We start from the raw sequence: 25,100 nt of genomic DNA, 5'->3' as shown, positions 1-25,100 counted from the left end.
GGTGGAGGACAAGACAAGCAAAAACAAGCCATAAATTCACAACAGATGAGGAGTATTTAAAAGTCGTCTTTAAGAAACGGAACAATCCTGCAGAAGACCTGAAGAAGAAGCTGAGAGATCCACAATTCAGCTAAAGGCTCTTTGGAAACCATCTCCTCTAAACTAAAATCTTATTTTCTGTTAAACTCTTTTATGTTTTATTGACTCCACTAAAGAAACAGGAAGAAACTGTGATAGGCTGCTGCTTACAGAGAGTCTAATTGTGCACAATGTCAGCATACACTCACTGGCCAATTTATTAGGTGCACCATGCTAGTTGGAGTTTTGACCCCATTTCCCCTTCAGAACTGCTTTAATTCTCCATGGCATCAATTCAGTTGGGTTTCAGAAACATTCCTCTGAGGTTTTGGTCCATATTGACATGATGGCTTTCCATTGAAGAGTTGTTGGTTCAAATTCCATGATGGAAATCTCCAATTCCATCACATCCTAGAGACGTTCTGTTGGACTGAGATCTGGTGCCTGTGGTGACTACTGAAGCTCAGTGAACTCATTGCAAGCAGCCATCAGAAGATGTGTCCACTAACGATGACACCACCACCACCAGCCTGAACTGTTGAAACTGTTCAACCAGGCAACATTTTTCCAACTTGTTCTGGTCCAGTTCTGGGGAGTCAGTGTGAATTGCAGCCTCAGTTTCCTGTTCTTAGCTGTCAGAAGTGGAAGCAGGTGTGGTCATCTGCTGCTGTGGTCCATCTACTTCAAGGTTCAACAACTTGTGCCTTCAGAAATGGTGTTCTGCTTTTGCATTTCTATCATGTGGAACCGGTCGATCCATCATCCTCTGAGGTCAACAAGATGTTTTCCTCCACTCAGATGCTGCTCACTGGATATTTTATTTGTTTCAGACCATCCTCTGTAAACATGTGAGATGGTCCTTGGTGAAAATCCCAGTAGGTCAGCATGTTGTGTTTAGACCAGACCATATGGTACCAGCATCCATTTAAGGTCACTTAAATACACCTGTCTTCCTCATTCTGATGCCCAGTTCTATTTCCCCTTGGCCCAGGTAAGATGTTTCTCACATTGTGTCTGGTGAAGAAGTGGTCTAGGAGAAGGAATGTGACAGGTGTGGCCCATGTCCTGGACACATCTGTATGTGATGGATCTTGATGCTCTGATTCCAGCTGTAGACCACGCTTGGAGAATCTTTTCCAAACCTCACTTATCCCAGTTGTTTGTGCACCTGTACCACACACTTTCCTTCCACTCAACGTTCCAATAATATGCTTGGAAACTGCACTCTGTGAACAGTGAGCTTATTTAGCTTTATCATTTGTGCTCATCAGGGTGTCAGAAACTATCTGCTGGTCAGCATTCAGCCAGCAGACTTCCCCATGATGGTGTAGACCATAACATAAAATATCTGTGTTATAAATCATTTTAACTGGTCTGATATAATATTCTGTCTGTAATGATCAGAATAACAGAAATAAACCCTTGAAAGCACATCCTGTTTGGAAAAATCTGTAATGTTTCACTTTTTAAGCTGAATTACTGACTCAAAAATAACTTTTTGACAATTTTCTAATTATGTGAGAAACAGAAAGATTAATACTGAAACTCTGGTCGTTATCGCCGTGCAACAAAAAGATAAAGAAATGAAAGGTTAATTTAGGCTATAAATAAAAGCTAGAAGCTGTGATTAACAGTATTTGATGTAAAGTTGTCTGTGTTTTAAACAAGCTGAGAGCATCTTTCTAAAGCTGCATTTTTCTTTGAATATAGAAAACCTTTAATATGAAAAGTACCGCCTGCTGAAGGCGGAAAACTGCTGACAAACTTTTCGTTTCTTGCTGAGACATTTCCCAAGAATCACACAATGAACAGGGAGTTTCCGCAGAATAAAAGCTGCTCCTCCGACTCTTCGTCATTCAGCTGAACTCTGGTTCCTGCTCTGATTTCTCTTCTTTGGACCTTATTAATAAAAGGCGGCAGCCACAAGGTAAGAGGCAGTTTGACTTAATAATACATAGCTTTATTTAGAATAGAAAAACACTGCTTTACATTCGTTTCTTTTTACGTGGATTTGAACAGAAATGTGCAGATGTGGGGGGTGCTACCGGTGTTCAGGTTGCTGCTACTTTGCGCATGAAGTTAAAATCACTTAATGGTTTTATGTTATTTGATCATATGTTAAATGATTTCTTGCTAAAGTCCTGCTTTGCTTACCCTTTTAATTATTTTGCCATAAAAATAAAGATAATAAATCTCACTGCCGTTAGAAGGACTTTAACCAGCCTCGGTGTCATCAGAAATAATGAACCCTTTCGGCTCCTGTACAGCTGTGACCCATCAGTGATTTCCCACCTGTTCTCACTGATTTCTACCCTTTTTCTGGGCCACCCTCCTGTTTAGGGTTTAATCTGCACCCCCTGCGCGTATTTCCGCACGTAAAAACGCTGCGGGATTGAATGCAAGTGTATGGCTAGCAAAAGGGTCAAAAATCACCCGTATATTAACGCGTTGCTGTAATTTGTAAATAACGGCATGTGTTGTTTTTTACGTGCAAACGCGTTGTGAGTCTCAGCGTACGGTGGCGTTTTATGCATATTTTATCATCAAAATGTTCAGCCACTAGAGTTTAAGACATTTGACCCAATCAGTTCACTGAGAGGACAGACAACCAGAAGATCCCTGATCTTTGACAGAAACTACATACTCCTGTCTTAATCACACCCAGTTTAACAGTTAAGTTTGGTTGACATATTCACCTTACTGTACTTGTTCTATTTCATCCCTACTGACCGCCAGAGGCGGTGCTTCAAGCACTGAATGATCCTTCTTGCGCATGCGCAGATCGAGAAATTAATAACAACATGGTCACATGTGACCTACCGGTGGCTCACGTGGGTCTATATAGTCACATGACACCGGGAGCCCAGTCCCTTCTTGCTTTAATTAGTCCACTGCTGTATTTTCTTTTTCTTTTTTATTCATTTGTTTTGACTTGTACTATGTCTTAGCTAATGTCTTGGTAGTTTTATATTTAAAATGACAAAAGATGCATTTGAAAGACAGTTTATCAACTTGTAGTTCTTCTGACTGCACAGCAGACATCAGCAAAAGGCTGGAATCCTACATCTAAGACTTTAACAAGAATTTAACTCTCACACTCCGGATGTTACAAGTCGATTTTTTAACATCTTCTTTTTGTTAGGATCATCAGTGACCAGTTTTAATGATTCAAAACGCGTTTGCACGTAAAGAACAGCACATCCCGTCATTTACAGATTACAACAATGTGTTAATGTACGCATGATTTTTTATCCTTTTGGATCAGAACCCGTAATGGATCTTTACAACCTTGTTTTATTCTGCAACTGGTTTTATGCTCCAATCCACTGCATGCTGTTGTGTGCGTGAATGAGAAAGCGGGATATTTCCAAACCTTTTCTTCCATCCTCCTGAAATATTTGCCTCCATATCCATAGGTAAATTTATTTTTGCTACCAGCAGGTCATGCTGTGTGTGTATCAACCAATTACAACGTCATCTAAAAGGTCATTTATTTCAGTAGTTCTCTGCAAAAGGTGAAACTCAAAAGTCATTGCTACAGAAACCGGCTGTACACAGAATGCTGCATCCATAATTAATGGAAAGTTTAGTGGAAGGAAAAGTGTGGTTGAAAAAAGGTGTACAAGCTTCAGGGATAAATGCAGGGTGTTCCACAAGGTGTGGACTGCAGCTGGAGTCAGAGCTTTAAAAACCACCACTGGTCATCCCCCGGCTGTTCTTGAACCAGATCGGTTCGTATGCCTTTAAACTTTGGTGTTCTGTTGAGCACCGTGTTTCCACAAGTTTTGGAAACCGAGCATTACTCAATTCAATTCAGTTTTATTTATATAGCACCAATTCACAACACATGTCGTCTCAAGGCTCTTCACAACAGTCAGGTTCATACATTCCAATTAATCGTAACCATTGAACAGTTCAGTCGGAGTTAGTTTTTTATTCAAATTGGATAAAAGGTTTTTCTATTTAAGGAAACCCAGCAGATTGCATCCAGTCAGTGACTTGGAGCATTCACTCCTCCTGGATGAGCATGTAGAGACAGTGGACAGTCACTGGCGTTGACTTTGCAGCAATCCCTCATACTGAGCATGCATGTAGCATCATGCCCGTTGAGGGCGTTATACAGCATGGTAGCAAGACAGCTGAGCTTCCTGAGCTGCTCAACGTTCCTTCTGATGCAGAAAAAGGGCGTCCATAAACTACAGTTAATTCAGGAAGGAGACGGCAACTCTGTGCAAGAACAATGGTTTGTACAATGTTTTCATCTGCATATGTTCAGCATCCATGAGTGAAACGGCAACAAGTAGTTTCCATACAATGCAAGTTTAAACATGTAAAAGATGTTTATACAGTCCGTTCTTCGTCTTTGCTGCCGTACTTGTTGCTTCTGTTTTCTGGGGCTTCAACCCGCCCATAGGTTCTGTTCCAAGTATTCTGTGGTGCCCGAGTTGAACCACAGTTTGTGCCCTGGGACCTCTTTCCGTTTGTGTAAACACGCGTCATCACTTCGAAATCGAATTCAAAGGGATTTGTCAGATGATGGAGATAAAAGGAGAGAAGACATTAACCAAGAGACATCTGAGACAGGAGAAAACCAAGACAGGGACCAGGGACAAAGATTGTAGTGAAACTCCCACCAACTCTGACCAGCTTCACTGTCCCTGCTGAAGAAAAGCATCCCCATAAAATGATGCTGCCACCGCTGTGTCTCATTGAGATGATGGTGTGGTCAGAGTGAAGCACAGTGTTTTACGCCACATAACGTGTCTCCTACATGGCATGCAGCAAACTGCAAACAGGATTTCTTCTTGTTTTCTTCCTGCCAATCTACCATAAAGGTCAGATTTGTGTTATGAAAAAATGACAGTTGTCTTCTGGACAAATCATCCCATCTGAGCTGTGGGTCTCTGCAACATTTAGACCATTTATACTTGAGAATGATGCACAGAACACAGGAGAAAATCTTAGCTGCATTTTGTTTTTAGTGGCTAAAGGTTTGTGGGATCATGCAGTTTTCATGAGGATCATAACCTGCTGTGTTCTAATGCAACTGGTTTATATTTACCAGGCCCTGATGTAGTTTTTTGGTGCTTTTTCTTTTGCATTTTCCACTAAATAGTCTGTTTTTTAAACTTAGAGCACCAGACTCTTTAAAGGACTTTATATGTTACTGGAGATGGAGTATTTTCTTTTTAAATAAGCAAGGAGTGCACACCCTCCTTAAACCAGCCAAGATCATTTAAGTTGAACTGAACTCAAAGCGCTCAGCAGGTTAAAATGGGTCCTCAGAGGGTTTTGTTGTGGGATCTTTGCAGATGGCGCAGTGGCAGGAGCTGCTGAAGTTGGACTCTGCGCTGCAGAACCAGGTGAGGCAGCTGTATGAGGGAAGGTTCCCCACTGAGATCCGACACTGGCTGTCCAACTGGATCGAGAGCCAGGACTGGTAAGAAAAGGTGGTTCTGCACCTGCTGAGAATAAACATCTTTGTTTCCTTTTGGTAGAAATCTATATAATCAGTGACACTAAGGGGTTTTTCAAGTTTGTCTTCATGTTTAACATCAACCTGCAGCACAACAACTAACCGTCCCTCAGATGGAATGCAAACAATCCATCTATGAATCTTCTGCGACGGCACATGAACATACTCCATCAACCTCCCTTCACATGCAGCTATCACAGCTTTCTAACTTTGTTATTCAGGTACATCTCCAAAAATATGAATGTCGTGAAAAAGTTCAATATTTTCCTCCTCATTTAAGAAAGTGAAACTTGTATATAAATTCATCACACAGAGTGAAATATTTTGATAATCTATGTCTTGTAATTTTGATGATTCTGGCTTACAGAGAAAAAATGTAGAATTTTTTTTCACGACATCCTGACTTTTGAGCTGTACATGTATGATCTTCCTCAGCTACTTCAGCTGCCCTGATGGGAAGATATGGTACAGTAAGGTTCCTGAATCAGTTGAACTATGATACCACTGGGGGGTGCACTGCATTAGATGACAAAGAGTTACTAAGCAACAAACAGCCAATGAATTGATTTTATGATAGATTAAAACCAAGTAATGCAGAATTTCAAAGTGAAAAAAAAATGATGGATTAGTTTCTAATTATTTTCCAATAAAAATCTGAAAAGAGTGGTGTGGATTTGTTTTCAGCACCTCTGAACTCTGTAGAACCTCCTCTGGCTGCAGGTCCAGCTACAGGTCTGTTAGGGTTCGTCTCTGTCAGCTTTGAACGTCTTCACACTGAATGTCTCCATTCTTCTTTAGCTAAACAGCTTATGCTTAGTCAGGTTGGATGGAGAACATCTATGGACATCAGTTTGCAATTCTTCCCACAGATTCTCAGTAGGATTTAGGTCTGGACTTTGACTAGGCCATTCTAACCCATGAATCTGCTTTGATATAAATCATCCTTTGTATCTCTGGCTGTATGTTCAGTGTGGTTTTCCTGCTGGAAGGTGAACCTCCACCCCAGTCTCTAGCCTTCTGCAGCCTCCAACAGGTTTCCTTTCAGGATTGTCCTGGATTTAGCTCCATCCATCAACTCTGACCAGCTTTCCTGACCCTTATGAAAAAAAACTTTACCCATCAGACCTTCTTCATCAACAGTTCTCCAGACTTAAGGTTATTCAGAGTTCTCTTTGGACGTTGTCGAAATTGAACTCCAGCAGCTCGTCACAGAAATGTTTGTTCACTTTTATTTATTTCAATCTGGAATCCCAAACATAACCCAGTTAGACAGGCTGAAAAACTGATTTTAGCTCCAACAGGATGAGGCCCTGCCTGTTTGTGCCTTCAGATGATGATCATCTACTGGACTTCAGTTTTGTATTCTGTCCGCTTGTCCGCTACTTTTTCAGACTTCTAATTTTTTTAAGGTTACACTGCTTCATATGCCAAGATATTAAGTTCTGAACTAATATGACAGAAAATGAGAATTTAAAAAAAGCAGCAACAGTCCAGAGTCAAACTTTAAATGCCCTTCAGAAAGCCTGGAGAACTGCTAAGCACAACAACATTACAGGATCATCAGAAGGTCTGGCTGCTTGAGAGGAAAATATGAAGAAAGAAGGTGGGTTAGAGGTTTGCAGAGCATTGCATTGCTCCACATTGTCCTTACCAGAGACCTGCATGTTGCTTATTGCAAAATGACATTTATTTTAAAGACTTGAACAGATAATTCTGCAAACAGGCACATTAAATATAGGAACACTCTCATGGACTGGTATTTGATACCAGATGTAGCCAACGGTGGCTCATAGGGCAGCCTTGAAGAAGAAAATCTTCTTGCTTTTGTTCTTCTTGCATCATCAGAGACCAGGAGGGCAACACTTGTGGTGTTCTATATGTTCTCCAGCTTTACATTGGTTCAGTAGTCTTCTATGAACAACAGGACAGATGCTGCACTCAAGTTCTGGTTATCAAACCTCAACTGAATTTGATGCTTTCAGGGGTTCTGCAGCTGTGGATGAGAATGCAGCTAGAACATGTTTCCAAGCTCTCCTGGAGCATCTGCAGTACCAGTGGACCCACTCCATCCAGGAGAACAACATCCTGCAGGGGCCAAACTTTTCAGGGATGAAGGACTATGTGATGGTACGGCAGAATGTTCAGCAAGAAGAGAAATTTCCGTCTTTATCTCAGGCATTCTTGTCAGTCTGTAAGTAACTTTGCTTTTCAGGAGAACTTCCAGGCTCAGCCAATGAACTTGGCTGCACTTCTTTCTGAATGTCTGAAGGAGGAGAAGAAAATCCTCGCCTCAGTCACTGCGACTCTGGTGAGTCTGGAAAGAGCTTGATTGATGAGGTGTTGCTACTAAACGTCTCTAAGCTATGAAAGGGGGAACTAAATCTGTTTTTCCTAAACAGCCGTGCAGCTCTCCTGTCATGAGCCCACAGTGGATAGAACTGGACAACAAAGTGACTCAGATGAAGCTGCCGATTTCGGTAATCTTTCTCAGATGGGATCCTTTTAGCCATCCTGAGAAAAAAATGATCAAATGTTTTCCTTGTTTGTGAAATCTGATGCAGGAACTGAAGAAGGACGTCAAAACGCTGGAGGGTCTGAATGAAAAACTCCACTTCATCCAGAAGATGTGGCAAAGCAAAGGTCTGGCAGAAGACCACGCAGGAGCGGTGTGGGCTGAATCTTAACACTGTTTGATGGGAATATTTCTGTTTTTTTCATCACCAGTGGAACAGGATGTTGGACTGGCCCAGTCTCAAACTCTGGTAGAACAGGAATGTCTGAAGAGGGAGACGTTCATCACACAAACGAAGCATGTATGAATGCGTTCATGTTAGGTTGGACAGATTTCCACTAATTTACACACAATGTAGGGCTGAACATGCCTGGCTTAGGTGAATCAGCTGCATGGGTGGTTTCAAATCAGATCCCAGTCAGAGTTCTGGCCCATTTGACTGTTTTTATTGATTTCTGCACATATCAGCACAGCTTTCATAATTTCATGCATCCGTGGCTAAACATCCTAGTTTCAGCTAAACAACAAGAGACCCCAGATCAGGATGCTGCCACCACCATATTTCGCTGTGGATCTAGTGTTCATTTAACATTCCTTTTAGAACTATGACCCAAATGTTTTAGGTTGGTTTCATCAGAACATAACACATTTCTCCCACAAGGTTCTGGCAGATTTTAGAAAGCCATGATGTTTTCTTTGGAAGAAAGGAATTCTGTCCCACAACTTTTCCTTAGTCCAGGGAGATGGAGAATACAGGAGATTATTGTCAGATGTAGGACCCAACCAGTACCAACCAGTGGTCCTGTCGGCCTCTTGGCAGCTTCCTGACCAGTTTCTGTCTTGTTTTCGTTTTCTAATACAGGTCCTTCTCAAAATATTAGCATATCATGATAAAGTTCATTATTTTCCATAATGTCATGATGAAAATTTAACATTCATATATTTTAGATTCATTGCACACTAACTGAAATATTTCAGGTCTTTTATTGTCTTAATACGGATGATTTTGGCATACAGCTCATGAAAACCCAAAATTCCTATCTCACAAAATTAGCATATCATTAAAAGGGTCTCTAAACGAGCTATGAACCTAATCATCTGAATCAACGAGTTAACTCTAAACACCTGCAAAAGATTCCTGAGGCCTTTAAAACTCCCAGCCTGGTTCATCACTCAAAACCCCAATCATGGGTAAGACTGCCGACCTGACTACTGTCCAGAAGGCCACTATTGACACCCTCAAGCAAGAGGGTAAGACACAGAAAGACATTTCTGAACGAATAGGCTGTTCCCAGAGTGCTGTATCAAGGCACCTCAGTGGGAAGTCTGTGGGAAGGAAAAAGTGTGGCAGAAAACGCTGCACAACGAGAAGAGGTGACCGGACCCTGAGGAAGATTGTGGAGAAGGGCCGATTCCAGACCTCGGGGGACCTGCGGAAGCAGTGGACTGAGTCTGGAGTAGAAACATCCAGAGCCACCGTGCACAGGCGTGTGCAGGAAATGGGCTACAGGTGCCGCATTCCCCAGACCTGGGCTACAGAGAAGCAGCACTGGACTGTTGCTCAGTGGTCCAAAGTACTTTTTGCGGATGAAAGCAAATTCTGCATGTCATTTGGAAATCAAGGTGCCAGAGTCTGGAGGAAGACTGGGGAGAAGGAAATGCCAAAATGCCAGAAGTCCAGTGTCAAGTACCCACAGTCAGTGATGGTCTGGGGTGCCGTGTCAGCTGCTGGTGTTGGTCCACTGTGTTTTATCAAGGGCAGGGTCAATGCAGCTAGCTATCAGGAGATTTTGGAGCACTTCATGCTTCCATCTGCTGAAAAGCTTTATGGAGATGAAGATTTCATTTTTCAGCACGACCTGGCACCTGCTCACAGTGCCAAAACCACTGGTAAATGGTTTACTGACCATGGTATCACTGTGCTCAATTGGCCTGCCAACTCTCCTGACCTGAACCCCATAGAGAATCTGTGGGATATTGTGAAGAGAACGTTGAGAGACTCAAGACCCAACACTCTGGATGAGCTAAAGGCCGCTATCGAAGCATCCTGGGCCTCCATAAGACCTCAGCAGTGCCACAGGCTGATTGCCTCCATGCCACGCCGCATTGAAGCAGTCATTTCTGCAAAAGGATTCCCGACCAAGTATTGAGTGCATAACTGTACATGATTATTTGAAGGTTGACGTTTTTTGTATTAAAAACACTTTTCTTTTATTGGTCGGATTAAATATGCTAATTTTGTGAGATAGGAATTTTGGGTTTTCATGAGCTGTATGCCAAAATCATCCGTATTAAGACAATAAAAGACCTGAAATATTTCAGTTAGTGTGCAATGAATCTAAAATATATGAATGTTAAATTTTCATCATGACATTATGGAAAATAATGAACTTTATCACAATATGCTAATATTTTGAGAAGGACCTGTATAATTTTGGAGAAACGTCCAGTTTTTGTGATACCTTTTGAACGATGCAACCTTTTAGATTCTTCCTCACCTCTCTGCTAAATCTGGCTTTAATTAAGTGATGCAAACGAGAGAATCAGAGGAAAATCCTTCATTTCAGGCTTATCAGAAGAAGACTGAATGGTCGCATTGAACAGTGTTAAAGGGTGTGCATGCTTATGAAACCAGGTTATTTCATAATTAGCAGGTTAGTTTGTTTTTAGTTGAGATGTTCTTGATAATAATCACATAATTGGTAGAAAATGTTTTGATAAAATTAATTATGGTCACGGCTTTTACATCACAAACACCTGGCATGTTAACGTGGATGAGGACACTGTAGAACGCTGTGAAGCTCCTTGTTTGCTATTTGATCGGTGGAACCTGGCTGAGATGTTCTCCAATGTTGACTTGCCTTTTGCTTTGGTCCTAAAGATTGTGCTGCAGCAGTTGGTGACCACTTTAAACCAGTCGGCCCAAATTGTGACGACTCTCACCAGCGTGGAGCTTCCTGAGTGGAAGCGCAGGCAACAGCTGGCCTGCATCGGAAGTCTGGAGGACACCAGCCTGGAGCTCCTCCAGAAGTGGTGAGGATGCTGTCTTTGTCTTCCTGTTTAAAACTGAAGAATGATCATCTTTAAAAATCCTGGTGTTATAACTCCACCCCATCTGTGTTTATGTTCTGCATGCAGGTTTACAACTGTTACAGGGGTTCTTCTAGGAGTCCATGAACAGCTGCAGAAGCTGCAGGAGCAGAACAAGAAGTACACCAGCTCAGACTCTGCCAGCCTCTCGGATTCAATAGCAGAAATTGATAAATTTACTCTGAGTTTGATCAGAAAACTTCTCACAAAGTGAGACCTCACCGGGGATTTGTCCTTTGCACAACACAACGATGAGCAGTACGTGTTGATGGGTCTGTGTTTGTTCTGTGCAGTGCTCTGGTGGTGGAGAAACAGCCCGTCATGCAGAACTTACCTCATCGACCTCTGATTCTGAAGACCGGGGTCCGATTCAAGATGACAGTGAGGTGAGGCGGAACTTAAATCTGAAGGAAGATGGACGTAGCTTTTCAATCATTAAAGGAATATTTCAGACATGTTGAATTAAAGATGTAACGACCTCTCAGGTGCCTTGCAAAAGTATTCACACCTCCTGAGCTGCTCAGATTTTCTCGCATCGCAAACACAACCTTTAAGGTATTTTATTAGGATTTTATGTGACAACCACAAAGTAGACCCTAAATGTGAAGCAGAAGACAAATGATCCATGGTTTCAAAAATCTTTACTAATAAAAAAGTGTTGCATGCACCTTTGACTGTAGGTCCTTCTGGAGGTTTTTCAGGGTATGTCTCCACCAGCTGCGAACATATACAGACTGAAAAAAACAATCAGATTGGATGTAAAACCTCTGTGAACATCAGTTTTCAAGTCTCGCCACATATTCTCAGTTGGATTAATTACTGGACTTGGACTAGGCCATTCTAACATTTGATCTAAACCATCCATTGTATCTCTGGCTGTATGTTCAGGGCAGTTGTCCTGCTGGAAGGTGAACCTCCGCCCCAATCTCAGGTCTTCTACAAGTCTCTAACAGGTTTTCGTTCAGGATTGTTCTAGATTTAGCTCCATCAATCTTCTTATCATCTCTGAAGAAAATAATCCCCACATTATGATGTTGCCACCACCATGTTTAACTGTTAAAATGTTTGCTAGCGCTGATATTTTCAACACCTAGTGTTTTACTTGTAGTCCAGAAAGTTCAGTTTTGGTCTCCTCTAATCAGGTTAGGGTTGGGGTCAGGGGTCATGTGTTTGCTGTGTCCCCTTCATGGTTTGTGAAAAACTGCAAACAGGACTTTTGTACAGTGGCTTAAATTGTGTGTGTTTCTGTCTGCCAGTTGGATGAAGCGTGGTTCTTCTCCTCATCATAACTAAATGTTTTTAACTGGATTTTTCTATCTCAGATACTCTCAGAAAATAACATCCAACCATGAAGTGGTGACAGATTTTATGTTCAGAGCTGGAAACCTTTAGCCTGGGGTAATGTTTTGCTGCTGTTTTTCATTTACAGCTCAGTCAGTAAATGTTTTCATTTTTACCCTTTTAGGTTCTTAGCAAACCTTCCTGTTTTTAAGGATTTGCTAAAAGTCAAGCCTGTATTTGACAAGTAAGTCAAACAATATTCAGTTCAAACCACATTTGTACTGTCACAGCTTTTGTTTTACAATAAAATGTCCTTTTTCCTGTCCAAACAAGGGATGTCGAAGAAGTGAAGACAGTCAATGGGTAAAATGACTGAATACCCACATGCAGTAACTTATGTTTTATGTTTTTACTACAAATAAATGTCTTTCATTCTATCATTTGTTTCCAGATTTCGTTTGTTTGACTTCAACCTTGACAACAGTAAGGTTCTGGATGTGGACATGCCCAATGGAGCGATGATGGCTGCGTTTGAGCACATGGTAGAAAAAATGACTAATTCAGTTGTCTTTCTGTTTATCACATCTCTAGAACAGCCTGTAATAAATTATGGATTTTTCATCTGTTTTTGTTTTTAGTCACTCAAGGAAAAAAAAGCCAGAACCAAAGGGTCCTGTGAGGTGAGCTAGAACATTTATTTTCAATAATGTTTTGCTGCCATAGTTTCTGTTCTTTACATCTCAGACTTGAGCAGCTAATGCTGTGATATTTATCTTAATTAACCCAGGCTGCTTCATTAGTTCAACATGAAAACAGCATTTGATGCATGTCTTCAGAATTTCTTCTTAAAAATATATAATTTTGTCTGTTTTCACCTAATTTGGTCAAAGCTGTTTTAAATAGATAAATGTGATGGGGAACATGTAATAGAATTACAGTTTACAGTTATTGGTGGTGATTCTGTCTTATAGCTTATGAAAATCCAAAATTCAGTTTTAAAGAAAGATTTCATCATACAGAAAAATGATTTCTAATCCAGAAATGTGGAGCTACTGAACAATACTTCCATGTACCGTGTACAGAATCTGGAGTCGGTATTTTGTCTGGGCGTCTTTCGCCTTAACCACTGGATCAATGCAATCTGGCATGGAGACCAGCTTGTGGTTCTGCTGAGATGTTCAGGAAGCACAGGTTCCTACAATGGTGGCTTTCAGCTCATCTGCATTATTGGTTCTGGTGTCTCTCATCTTCCATTTGACATCATTCTCAGTGGGACGGGAGCCATTTTGGTATTTTTGGACCAACACCAGTAGACCAGAGAAAATGACGGAGTCCGACATTGTTTTAGCAAACTTACACACCAAAGCAACACTAACTTTGGTGACCTCCGATTGACGTAACCGAGTGTCATTACCGCCATCATGAATAACAATCTTACTGTATTTAAGCTGATCCTTAGCCAGCAGTTTCAGGTAGGATTTGATGTCGCCCGTTTTGGCCCCTGGCAGACTTGACTATGGTCGCTGGTGTCTCTAGGGCCACGTTTCTGACTATGGAGCTGCCAATTACCAGAGTTGGCTTCTCAGCGGGTGTGTCGCGGGAAAATCTGTTAGAAACACAGACGGGTTGGTGGTGACCTGTGGACTGGGATCTATGACTATGCTTTCTACATACTGTCACCCAACCGGCCTGAGGCCCCGGCTGCGCGGGCTCTGCTGGAGGACTGCTACGGGGAGCTACCCTCGGTGGCTCCGCGCTGGCTAAGGGGCCTCGGCTATCTGCTGGTTTTTCAACAGCGTGGAGCCGGGCCTCCAGTTCCGACAGCCTTGCCTCCAAAGCTACAAAAATGCTACATTTATTACACGTCCCATTATCACTAAAGGAGGCAGAGGAGTAACTGAACATCTGACACAGAGAGCAGGAGAGAGGAGAGTCAAACGGCAGAAGAGACAGAATGCTAGTAATAGTAGTGCATAATAGTGCTAGCGAACCTTTACCACAACAAGAAAAATATACCAAATATACAGGTGCTGGTCATAAAATTACAATATCATGAAAAAATTTCTACCTTTTTTAGTAATTCCATTCAAAAAGTGAAACTTGTATATTATATTCATTCATTACACACAGACTGATCGACTCCACGCCACGCCGCATTGCTGCAGTAATCCAAGCAAAAGGAGCCCCAACTACGTATTGAGTGCTGTACATGCTCATACTTTTCATCTGGCCAACATTTCTAAAAATCCCGTTTTTGTATTTGTCTTAAGTAATATTCTAGTTTTCTGAGATACTGAATTATTAATTGTCAGTTATAATCATCAAAATTAAAAGAATTAACATTTGAAATATATCTGAAATATAGTCTGTGTGTACTGAATGAATATAATATATAAGTTTCACTTTTTGAATGGAATTACTGAAAAAGGTCAGTTTTTTTCATTGTATTCTAATTTTATGACCAGCACCTGTAAAGTATGGCAACAGAAAATGTGTTTTAATGTGCTTATATGTTAGAAAAAGTCAGAGGTAACATTAATCGAGAGAGCCTGGCACACCAAACAATCCACCGAGTGCAAGAGCGAAACAGGAAGTGACGAAATACGCCTAACCCAATCAGGAAATTCACCTTCAGTCCTCTCAAGCTTTAGGTTATCCCTGTTTCCCATCCACACTTTTTCCTTCCAGTCAACTTTCTATGAATATGCTTGCATGCAGCCCTATATTCTAATAATCTGAGATAGTTTGGGTTTCTCATGAGCTGAAACCAGAATCATCAATATTTCTGAAGGTGAACAGCCACACTGCTGCTCTCGTTATCACATATCAAGGATTTGTTGTAAGATGTAAGCTGTTCTGTGTAAACGTTTTTTCAGACCCAATAATGTTTTGGTTTTGCTCCAATCAGAGTCATCTGGTGGTCACGGAGGAGCTCCACATCATACGCTTTGTGGCGGTTTTGCATCATGCTGGCGAGACATTTGACATAGAGGTGAAGAGTCAACCTCTCCTATGTTACAGTTTAAATGTTTCCCACTTCCATGTTTGAAATTTGAATTCAAATCTTGGATATAACTGGAGCAGGTAGTTTACGGACTGTTTTTGGGTTAAACAGGCAAGCTCTCTGCCTGTGGTTGTCATCTCCAGTTCCAACCAGGTCCCCAGTGCCTGGGCCTCCATCATGTGGTTCAACATGCTCTCCACCAGCGAACCGATGGTAAGGAAAGCCAGCTTCATCAGGGCAAATAAGAACAACCAGCCTCTGCTCAACCAAAGTGAGTTAAAAAAATGCTTGGCTGTGTCCCGCAGAACCTGTCCCTGTTTGTCGATCCTCCTCCGCTCTCCTGGCAGCAGCTGGCGCCGCTTCTGAGCTGGCAGTTTCTGTCCATGGGCCAGCGGCCACTTGATCAGGACCAGCTCTCAATGCTTCGAGACAAAATCATGGGTGGGTTTACAGGAACCTCTTCCTAAGATCCTTTTGAAGGTCTGATTATTTGCTACTTGTGCAGGAGTTGGTCAAATGATGGAGATAAGAACTTAAAATCAATGCAGGTGCAGAAATACCTGAAAGAACCAACAAAACTGAATCAGAACTGATGTACATCCTCCTCCTGGACGTTTTGTTTTGTTAGTGCAGATGTACACCATCAGAACCAGATACCAACAACTGGTGGAGGCAGAAAAACTAACAGAAGTAACCAAGGAGAATAAGTGTTAAACAACTGTCAGGTTGGACCCACAAGGTTCTGTTGGAAATTACTAGAAACCACCATGTCCAGAACCAAGCAACACAAAAATACTGAACATCAGCATGGAGGCTGTTGGGATTATGATTATTGATGAATTAATATTCATCAATAATTATTATTAAAAATCATAATTTGAGAAAATTAATTTCTTAACCAAAAATCCTCATTTATAAATCAAAGCCAGAGATGTTTCTGGTGTTGTAATTGTAGCTTAAAGCCTTTGATAATTACAACCGTTAAATACTCAGTAATAATTAATAACTATTACCAGAGATGTCACTGTTTAATCAACCGTTTCTGCTGAAACGTGGGGAACTTTAACCTTATCTTGACTGACGAATCATTCTTACACAAAATAAACACAAACAACTTCTCTTGATCTATGTGAATATTTATTAAATCAACAGCCTGATACGCTTCGCTATTCTGATTCAATAATCTTCACCTAATCAAACATGCAAAGTTCTACTTTCAAAGAGGGTAAAATATCTAACTAAACAAAATAAAAACAGCAGTGAGTGTGTATGAGATCAAACCAGCAGTTATGGCAGTTATGGCAAAATAAAAAGGGAATATGGTTGAACGAAGCTTTGGGAGCCCGCCAGAAAGTGTAGCTCAGGTACAGTGAGTCATAAAACTTCCCCCACCGCTGGGGATGTTCGAGAACACAAAGGGTTATAAAACGTTTGGCGGCAACTAATAAAACATGAAGCTGAAGACAAAGAAAATGGTTGATTTTCACCATAAGGTTATTATAGCAGTCCAGTTTCACAGCACACCTGCGCTCAGGTGTTCGTACAATAAAACACAACTTGCGAGACTCGGCGGCCTCAGAAATCAACAGTAATCACGTTTCAAAAGAACAATGGCATGCACATACAATTCAGAACACATTAGACTCTAAGTGGCGAATCTAATCGCACTAAAACCTCCTCTATCCTGCCCAAGCTATTCCTAATAAAGAAATGAAAATAAAAGGTGGATTTTACTTGTTTAAGTCTTCCTTCTGGGGCAGCGAGTGAGAGAGGAAAGGGGGGGTTAAGAGTTTCTGCGCGTCTGCAGTTAAACTCCAAGAAAGCGGTCAATCTCCGTCCTTTGGCCTCCATGGCGAAAAGGAAAAATATGATCTGACCGTCAGCAGTCGACTAGAACCAAGCAAGGTGGCGATCCGTCGCCTTGAAACCACTGTGAGGTTTTTTTTTTTCTGTTACGTGTTAAACTCACGTCTTTGATGGGCAAAATGAAATTTCTTTCATGAATTTTTCTTTTCCGTTGGCCAACAAGGAGAATAAATGAAATCCACGTGGGACTTCTTCTCCAGAATGAGATGCTTCAGATGTTGGTCCGGTCTCCAAACGTGAAGCAAAGTGTGGGCTGTCTCATAGTCCATTTATATAGTTCAGTGGGGCATTGGAACTGGGACGCCCCGTCTTATCAGCCGCAGTGGCCGCTGGGATTTGTAGGACAGACTATCCTGCGGTACAAAATGGCCGATGACGTTGGAAAGGCATAGTGGCGTCCAGCAACGTGCAAATGGTCCAATATTCAGCAAACAACTGGTCCAACAAGGCACAAAGCCAGAACCCAAACTAGTAGGGAAACAAAGAAAGAGAAATTAAAAAGATGAGTTAACGAAGCACAAAAAACAGATGAAGAATAAAACCATCTCCAGATAAAACAGGAAGAAGCATAAACTGCTGAAACAACAGAAACAAAAGAGAGAAATTCACAAAGCAGTGCATTCTCCTTCATTGTTGTGCTCCTACTTTATCTCTGCATAGACGCAGCGCTGGTCCAATCTGAAGGTTCATCTGGTTTGTTTTTTACTTGTTTTAAATGTTATTTCTCACCAGAGAAAAGACCGGCATGAAGCTCAGAGGAGATTGGACCTTTTCCAAAATTATAGAACATGTTACCCTTAAAAATAATTACATAGAGTTAAAAAATCTTTTTAAGTCTAATTTTCAGTGACTTTTGACATGTTGAGTTGGTTTGTTTCCTTTTATTCTTTGTAATCAGTTTTATTTCTGTTTTTATTGTTTTTCATTCTACTTATTATTATTATTATTATTGATGCTGTAAAACTGTGCAGCACCTTGGTTTAACAAATGGGTTTTCCATGGCCTTTATAAATAAAATGGATTTAGATTTGAACTCCAGATAAAGACCCGGTTTGTTACCTTTGTTTAGTCTCCATGCTAAGCTAACTAGCTTTCTGATTTCTTCTCATAAATGTATCATTTAAATAAAAAACCCATTAAAATGAACGTCAATGTGTTTCTCTTTTTATGACAGATGATCCTGAAGGTCTGGTGCACTGGAACAAGTTCTCTAAGGTGAGGTTCTGGACATGTATATCTAAACTAATGTTTATAAATCTAAATATATATTCAGTTTTTAATTGAATATTTGCATTGAATTTCCTCAATAGAATCACTCTAAAAGTACCTAAAATACTGTTTTAGATCTATTATGAGGCAAGAAATTAATTATCTGCTTTTATTTTAACATAATTTTCCACCATTATCAACATCCCATAGAAGAAAGTGTTTCCATTCTCTTTTGAGGAAAAGTTTTATATTTTTCTTTTAATGTTAAAACCTAAATGGTGGTTTTTTAAAAGTTTTTTTTTTAAAAGGTCATGTAACATTAGTGGTTCTAAACGAGTTTTATTTAGCTGGACTGAGGGAAGAGATGTCCGTTTGGATTGTAAAGTGGCAGAACCCTGGTGTAGAAGCAGGACCAAACTGCTGTAGAACCTGGATCTTTGCGCCATGTTCTGCTGCTGATGAACAAGTTAAACACACATTTTGTCTGTTGATGCGTCCAGCACATAAACAATTGAGTTCCCTACTTGTGGCCAGGATGATAGTGTCTGGATTTGGATCGATGGGATCCTGGATCTGATCAAGAAACATCTGAGTGATCTTTGGCAGCATGGGTAGGACAACTCAGATCCTGGTTATGTTGAATCAATGCACTTCCTGCTCATCTTCACTTTTGTCCATTCCCAGATGTGTTTTTTTGGGGTTTTTTTCAGCTACATCATGGGGTTTGTGAGCAAGCAGAGAACAAGCTCCTTGTTGCAGAATAAACCAACCGGGACGTTTCTGATCCGATTTAGCGAGAGCATCCGAGATGGAGCCATCACCTTCAGCTGGGTTGATCATTCCACTGGAGGTTTGTTTCTGAACATTTCTCCTTCAAGAGATGTTAAAAACATTTTATGAAGAGTCATACTTTCTGCGGGGCTTTCTGCGTAAAATCTAAGACATTTCAGAAGCCCACTTCCACAGGGATCAAAAGAACCTGTGAAGAACATGAGAAATGATCTTGTATCATCTTTTCTTCAACATTCAGCTGGTTGTGCTTCTCTGCAGAGAAACATGTCCACGCTGTAGAGCCCTACACCAAGAAAGAGCTGTCTGTGCTGTCTCTGCCTGACGCCATCAACCACTACACCCTGAGCACCCAGCGAAGGAGCTCCAACCCCCTGGTCTATCTGTACCCCGACATCCCCAAAGACTCGGCGTTTGGACGCTACTACACAGTCCCAGGTACCGCCTCTGGCTGAGCTACACACTCGGACTCGGTAGGAATGTTGTGGTTGTTCAGTCACGCTCGAAGGGTAGTGAACTCTATTTTGATGTTAGCAGGCAGCCCCATCAGAAAGTATTCACACCCTCTTACCTTTTCCAAGTTTTTTTAGGTTGCAGACTGATCCTAAAACAAATTTTAGTTTTCTTTTTAAGACAATTTACACAAAATATCCCATAATGACACAGTCAAAGCATGTTTTCAGACATTTTTGTAAATGTATGAAAAAGATGAAGATTTAAGCTGACTGGTTATATACAGGTCCTTCTCAAAATATTAGCATATTGTGATAAAGTTAATTATTTTCCATAATGTCATGATGAAAATTTAACATTCATATATTTTAGATTCATTGCACACTAACTGAAATATTTCAGGTCTTTTATTGTCTTAATACGGATGATTTTGGCATACAGCTCATGAAAACCCAAAATTCCTATCTCACAAAATTAGCATATTTCATCCGACCAATAAAAGAAAAGTGTTTTTAATACAAAAAACGTCAACCTTCAAATAATCATGTACAGTTATGCACTCAATACTTGGTCAGGAATCCTTTGGCAGAAATGACTGCTTCAATGCGGCGTGGCATGGAGGCAATCAGCCTGTGGCACTGCTGAGGTCTTATGGAGGCCCAGGATGCTTCGATAGCGGCCTTTAGCTCATCCAGAGTGTTGGGTCTTGAGTCTCTCAACGTTCTCTTCACAATATCCCACAGATTCTCTATGGGGTTCAGGTCAGGAGAGTTGGCAGGCCAATTGAGCACAGTGATACCATGGTCAGTAAACCATTTACCAGTGGTTTTGGCACTGTGAGCAGGTGCCAGGTCGTGCTGAAAAATGAAATCTTCATCTCCATAAAGCTTTTCAGCAGATGGAAGCATGAAGTGCTCCAAAATCTCCTGATAGCTAGCTGCATTGACCCTGCCCTTGATAAAACACAGTGGACCAACACCAGCAGCTGACACGGCACCCCAGACCATCACTGACTGTGGGTACTTGACACTGGACTTCTGGCATTTTGGCATTTCCTTCTCCCCAGTCTTCCTCCAGACTCTGGCACCTTGATTTCCGAATGACATGCAGAATTTGCTTTCATCCTAAAAAAGTACTTTGGACCACTGAGCAACAGTCCAGTGCTGCTTCTCTGTAGCCCAGGTCAGGCGCTTCTGCCGCTGTTTCTGGTTCAAAAGTGGCTTGACCTGGGGAATGCGGCACCTGTAGCCCATTTCCTGCACACGCCTGTGCACGGTGGCTCTGGATGTTTCTACTCCAGACTCAGTCCACTGCTTCCGCAGGTCCCCCAAGGTCTGGAATCGGCCCTTCTCCACAATCTTCCTCAGGGTCCGGTCACCTCTTCTCGTTGTGCAGCGTTTTCTGCCACACTTTTTCCTTCCCACAGACTTCCCACTGAGGTGCCTTGATACAGCACTCTGGGAACAGCCTATTCGTTCAGAAATGTCTTTCTGTGTCTTACCCTCTTGCTTGAGGGTGTCAATAGTGGCCTTCTGGACAGCAGTCAGGTCGTCAGTCTTACCCATGATTGGGGTTTTGAGTGATGAACCAGGCTGGGAGTTTTAAAGGCCTCAGGAATCTTTTGCAGGTGTTTAGAGTTAACTCGTTGATTCAGATGATTAGGTTCATAGCTCGTTTAGAGACCCTTTTAATGATATGCTAATTTTGTGAGATAGGAATTTTGGGTTTTCATGAGCTGTATGCCAAAATCATCCGTATTAAGACAATAAAATACCTGAAATATTTCAGTTAGTGTGCAATGAATCTAAAATATATGAATGTTAAATTTTCATCATGACATTATGGAAAATAATGAACTTTATCACAATATGCTGATATTTTGAGAAGGACCTGTAAGTAATCACACCTCTTGTCCAGCCGATCTCAGCGAAGTCAAATTGACCTCCAGCACAAATCAAGGACACAAACATTTGGCAGCACTCAACGTCCTGATAAGCTCCGTGGTCTCCATAATCTGGAGAGAGGAGGAGTTTGGAACCACCTGGACTCTCCTTTCATCTGTCCGACCAAACGGAGTGATCAGAGAAGAAGGGCCTTTGTCAGAGAGGTCACCAGGCACCCAGTGGTCACAGAGGTGGAGCTCCAGTGTTCCCTTGTGGAAATTGAACCACTCAGCCTTCGTGGTCGACCAGTCAAACAGAAGCCAGTTTTCACCAAAAGGTCCATTGTTGTCCTTAAAGATTGTCAGACCAGGAGAAACTGAGCTATGTGGTCTGATGACACCAAAACAGAACTTTCCGGCCTGAACTCCGTGTGCCATATCTGGATAAAAACAAACACTGCTCCTCACCTGGCTGACACCATCCCTGCTGTGAAGCATGGTGGTGGCAGCACCATGCTGTGGGGATGTGTTTTTGCAGCAGGAAGTGGGTAACTAGTCTGCATAGAGAACAAGGTGAAAGCAGAAAAATATAGAAAGATTCCTGTTTTAAAGTCCTCTGGACCTCAGATTCTAGTGACCTGACCATGACCCTCAGCCCAGATAATCAAGGAGGGTCTTCAGGAGCAGTCTGTGAGCTGTCCATCCAACGTGTCTGATCCGAGAAGATTTGCTGAGAAGAATGGTGGAAAAATCCTAAAACAGGTGAGCCATGGTGCTGGAGACGAATCCTAGGAGACCCGAGGTGTGATTGCTGTTAAAGGTGCTTCAGTGTTACTCCATGGGTGTGAAGACTTTAGGAGCGCCTACTTTATAAATGTTAACATTTTTGTACTCTGACCCTGTTTTCACTTCCAGGGAATTTTGTGTCGATGTCTTTAAATAAAACTAAAATCACTTTTAGAATCAGTCTGCGAAATAACGTGGAGAAGTTCAATACCTCATGGTGGTGCGGTGTCTGTGTTGACCCAGTTAAGTATGATCGGTACCATTTTCTGGGTTCAGTAATCAGCTGTCTCTATGTAGGACCTTCTTCAACCAACAAGAACATAAAAGGTTATGTCCAGAGGAGCCTTGTTGTGTTTTCCAAGTAAGTTTCTGCTGAACTAAAGTTTTTCTCTTTTCTGCTTCACAAGAAAGGAAATAAATGTCTTTTCCTAACAGCAACCCGACGCCGCCTCCGTCTCCACCCAGAGATGTGCCGCCGATGGACATCGAGACTATGGACCTAAATGTGGGTTTGAAGCTTCATCACTGATTCCTGATTTATTGCTTTATTTGTTAGAGAAACCAAGAAGAAAAAAAGAAAAGAAATGGATAAATGTGTCTACCTTGAGTGATTTTTGTTGGATAAGTTACTGCATTTGCAGCTAATTTAAAATAAATGTTTTGGTTGCTTTGCAGACTGACTTCTTCCAAAGGTTGGAGGAAATTTTGTCGGATCTACTCGAGTTGCCTGAATTGTCAAATCTCCAGCCGTTTCCTCAGGAAAGCTTAAATTATCCGGTTTCCCCTCTGCAAAATGAGATGGATCATTGAATCATTTATCGGAATAACTGGATGCAGATCAGGTCAATTATTTGTGTGTATTTATTAAAAAAACAATGCATGTTTTATCTTTGGAGGAAAATCCTTTCTGATGATTATTGTATGATCTTCCATGTTTAGATGTAAAAAAGTGCTTCATACTGAGCTATATGCCAGCTTTCTGCTTCCACCGTTGTGCATTTTATTGAAAAATAAAATCTGTAAATATAATGTGAAACAGTTTATTTTTTAGAAAAAAGCATTGATTTTATAGAAATGAAGCCAAAAAGCTCAGGTTTCCGTGTAACTTTAGGAGATGTTTCACCTGAAATAGAAAAAACTGCACTTTCCTGTATTTTAAAGGTGCCGATCTGTATGCAGAGAAATAAATGTATTACTCTTTTTGGTTTAAAACTCCTGCACAGATTAATGGGAAGAACACTTTGGGCTTTTATAGTTTAGTTATTAAAACTCATAAAACAGTTGTAATAGAAGTCAGTTTTTATTTTCAGGATTATTTTAAAATTTTTCCTCCAGAATGTTCAGATCAGTGTGAGAATGTCACACTGTGAAATATTCAGAAACCTTTCAAACACCTTTCATCTCCACATGTTCAGCTTCTCCATCCAGTTGTAGGTATACCTGTCCCTTTCCAGCCAGTCACTGCTGTAGGACTTGCAGCTTTCTGTCCAATCAGAGTGCAGAGAGACACGCCCACACCCTCATCCACCCCCAGCAGATTTCACCTCTGGATGGTTCTTATGGGTCTCTTGAATTTGTCATATCTGCTGCATAAAACATTGCGGAGACATAAAAAATTCTAACCTCCTATCCCACAAACCCCTGAAGATGGTGTTTGATGACCCACAGTGGGGTCCCAGTGAGAAGTACTCTCTGAAGCTCCTCACGCTGCTGTGATGTTGTCCACCAGGCAGAGCTCTGTTTGACTCCAGGAAACTCCAGAGGTCCAGTGTGGTTCTTTGTTTCAGGGGGTCTGAGGAAGGGGTCTGAAGTTTACCTTCAGCTGACCTTTGAGGTTCTGCCAATAGAACCATTCCTGCAGCATGATGCTTCCTCCACTGTGCCTCACTGTGGGGATTGTGTTGTTGGGTTTAAAGGACACTGTTTGTTCTCATCAGAATGGAGTACATCCACAGAAGAGTCACAATGCAACCAAAGAAAACAACTTTATTGTAAATGTAACAAATTACACAAACATCAGTCTCTGGACAGCATTCGCGCTCTGTAAAGTCTCTGTGAAATGAATCCATCACGTTCCTCTTGCATTGTCATTGTAAAATACATTCAGGATACAATCATTGTCTGACGTCAAGAGAAGCTGCATGAATTCTGCAGCGATCAACAAACGATCAACGGCTGCAGGGATACCTGGGACAAATTACACCAAAATTTAACAACTCACAAACATACAGGTCCATCCCTGGAGAGCGGTACTGAAACAACAGAACCTAATATGGTTTCTAAGACTGGTTCCCAACCTTGAGCTGATATAAATATATTGTAAACACGGAGTTACAGATATTCAGATACTGTATCGTCATTTGAACAGTAAAGGTAAGCTGCTCACACACATTAAATTGGGACATATGCTCCAACACAAAGCAAAGCAACTATCTCATCACACGTTTCAGAAGCCTCGGTGCTGAAGATAGGTCAGCAGGTCTACAGGAGGCTGTCCAGGTTCTTCTCATTGCTCATCTTGTCATCAGAACCATTGGGTGGGGTGTACTTTTCTTGGTACTGCTGCAGGACGCTGACCACATCATGATGGCCAAACTGCACAGCTTCATCCAATGGTGTGTTCCCCCATCTGAGCAGAGAAAACACTGGTTTGTCTTAAAGAACAAGCAGGCAA

At 41.4% G+C, this 25,100-nt stretch overlaps 2 protein-coding genes across 5 annotated transcripts in view; one reads left to right on the top strand and one right to left on the bottom strand.

Moving 5' to 3' along the window:
• The first annotated feature begins 1,849 nt into the window (after positions 1-1,849).
• Positions 1,850-23,455, top strand: LOC124870924 (signal transducer and activator of transcription 1-like). 2 transcript variants are annotated; one of them, XM_047369789.1, is made up of 24 exons: positions 1,850-2,005; positions 5,391-5,518; positions 7,537-7,681; positions 7,767-7,862; positions 7,954-8,031; positions 8,116-8,194; positions 8,279-8,367; positions 10,948-11,099; positions 11,205-11,366; positions 11,450-11,542; positions 12,622-12,681; positions 12,771-12,800; positions 12,889-12,979; positions 13,076-13,117; positions 15,346-15,429; positions 15,553-15,654; positions 15,747-15,882; positions 18,482-18,522; positions 19,051-19,127; positions 19,227-19,366; positions 19,567-19,743; positions 22,724-22,787; positions 22,862-22,931; positions 23,102-23,455. In XM_047369789.1, exons 2-24 carry the CDS (start codon positions 5,391-5,393, stop codon positions 23,234-23,236), a joined length of 2,271 nt encoding a protein of 756 aa, XP_047225745.1. In that variant the 5' UTR covers positions 1,850-2,005; the 3' UTR covers positions 23,237-23,455. The 2 variants fall into 2 exon arrangements, with proteins under 2 accessions (XP_047225745.1, XP_047225746.1); XM_047369790.1 differs by lacking the exon at positions 8,279-8,367 and having other exon boundaries at positions 8,116-8,220.
• Positions 23,456-24,392: 937 nt separating this feature from the next.
• Positions 24,393-25,100, bottom strand: part of glsb (glutaminase b) — a 35,292-nt gene continuing 34,584 nt past the window's right edge. For all 3 annotated transcript variants that reach the window (XM_047369802.1, XM_047369801.1, XM_047369800.1), the window contains one exon: positions 24,393-25,055. In XM_047369802.1, coding sequence (XP_047225758.1) covers positions 24,908-25,055 — 148 coding nt within the window. In that variant the 3' untranslated portion in view covers positions 24,393-24,907. The remainder of the gene's footprint in view (positions 25,056-25,100) is intronic.

The sequence above is a fragment of the Girardinichthys multiradiatus genome, chromosome 7, assembly GCF_021462225.1.
Source record: "Girardinichthys multiradiatus isolate DD_20200921_A chromosome 7, DD_fGirMul_XY1, whole genome shotgun sequence".
NCBI lineage: Eukaryota > Metazoa > Chordata > Actinopteri > Cyprinodontiformes > Goodeidae > Girardinichthys > Girardinichthys multiradiatus.
Note: the sequence above shows the minus strand (reverse complement) of the source record. Positions and strands in the feature narration are given on the sequence as shown.

What these genes read in the sequence shown, in the direction of transcription:
- LOC124870924 (XM_047369789.1), top strand. Translation starts at nt 5,391, where the DNA reads ATGGCGCAGTGGCAGGAGCTGCTGAAGTTGGACTCTGCGCTGCAGAAC. An exon ending in GTCAAGCCTGTATTTGACAA is followed by an intron (nt 12,682 to 12,770) that starts GTAAGTCAAACA and finishes TGTCCAAACAAG; the next exon opens with GGATGTCGAAGAAGTGAAGA. An exon ending in TCTCCACCAGCGAACCGATG is followed by an intron (nt 15,655 to 15,746) that starts GTAAGGAAAGCC and finishes TGTGTCCCGCAG; the next exon opens with AACCTGTCCCTGTTTGTCGA.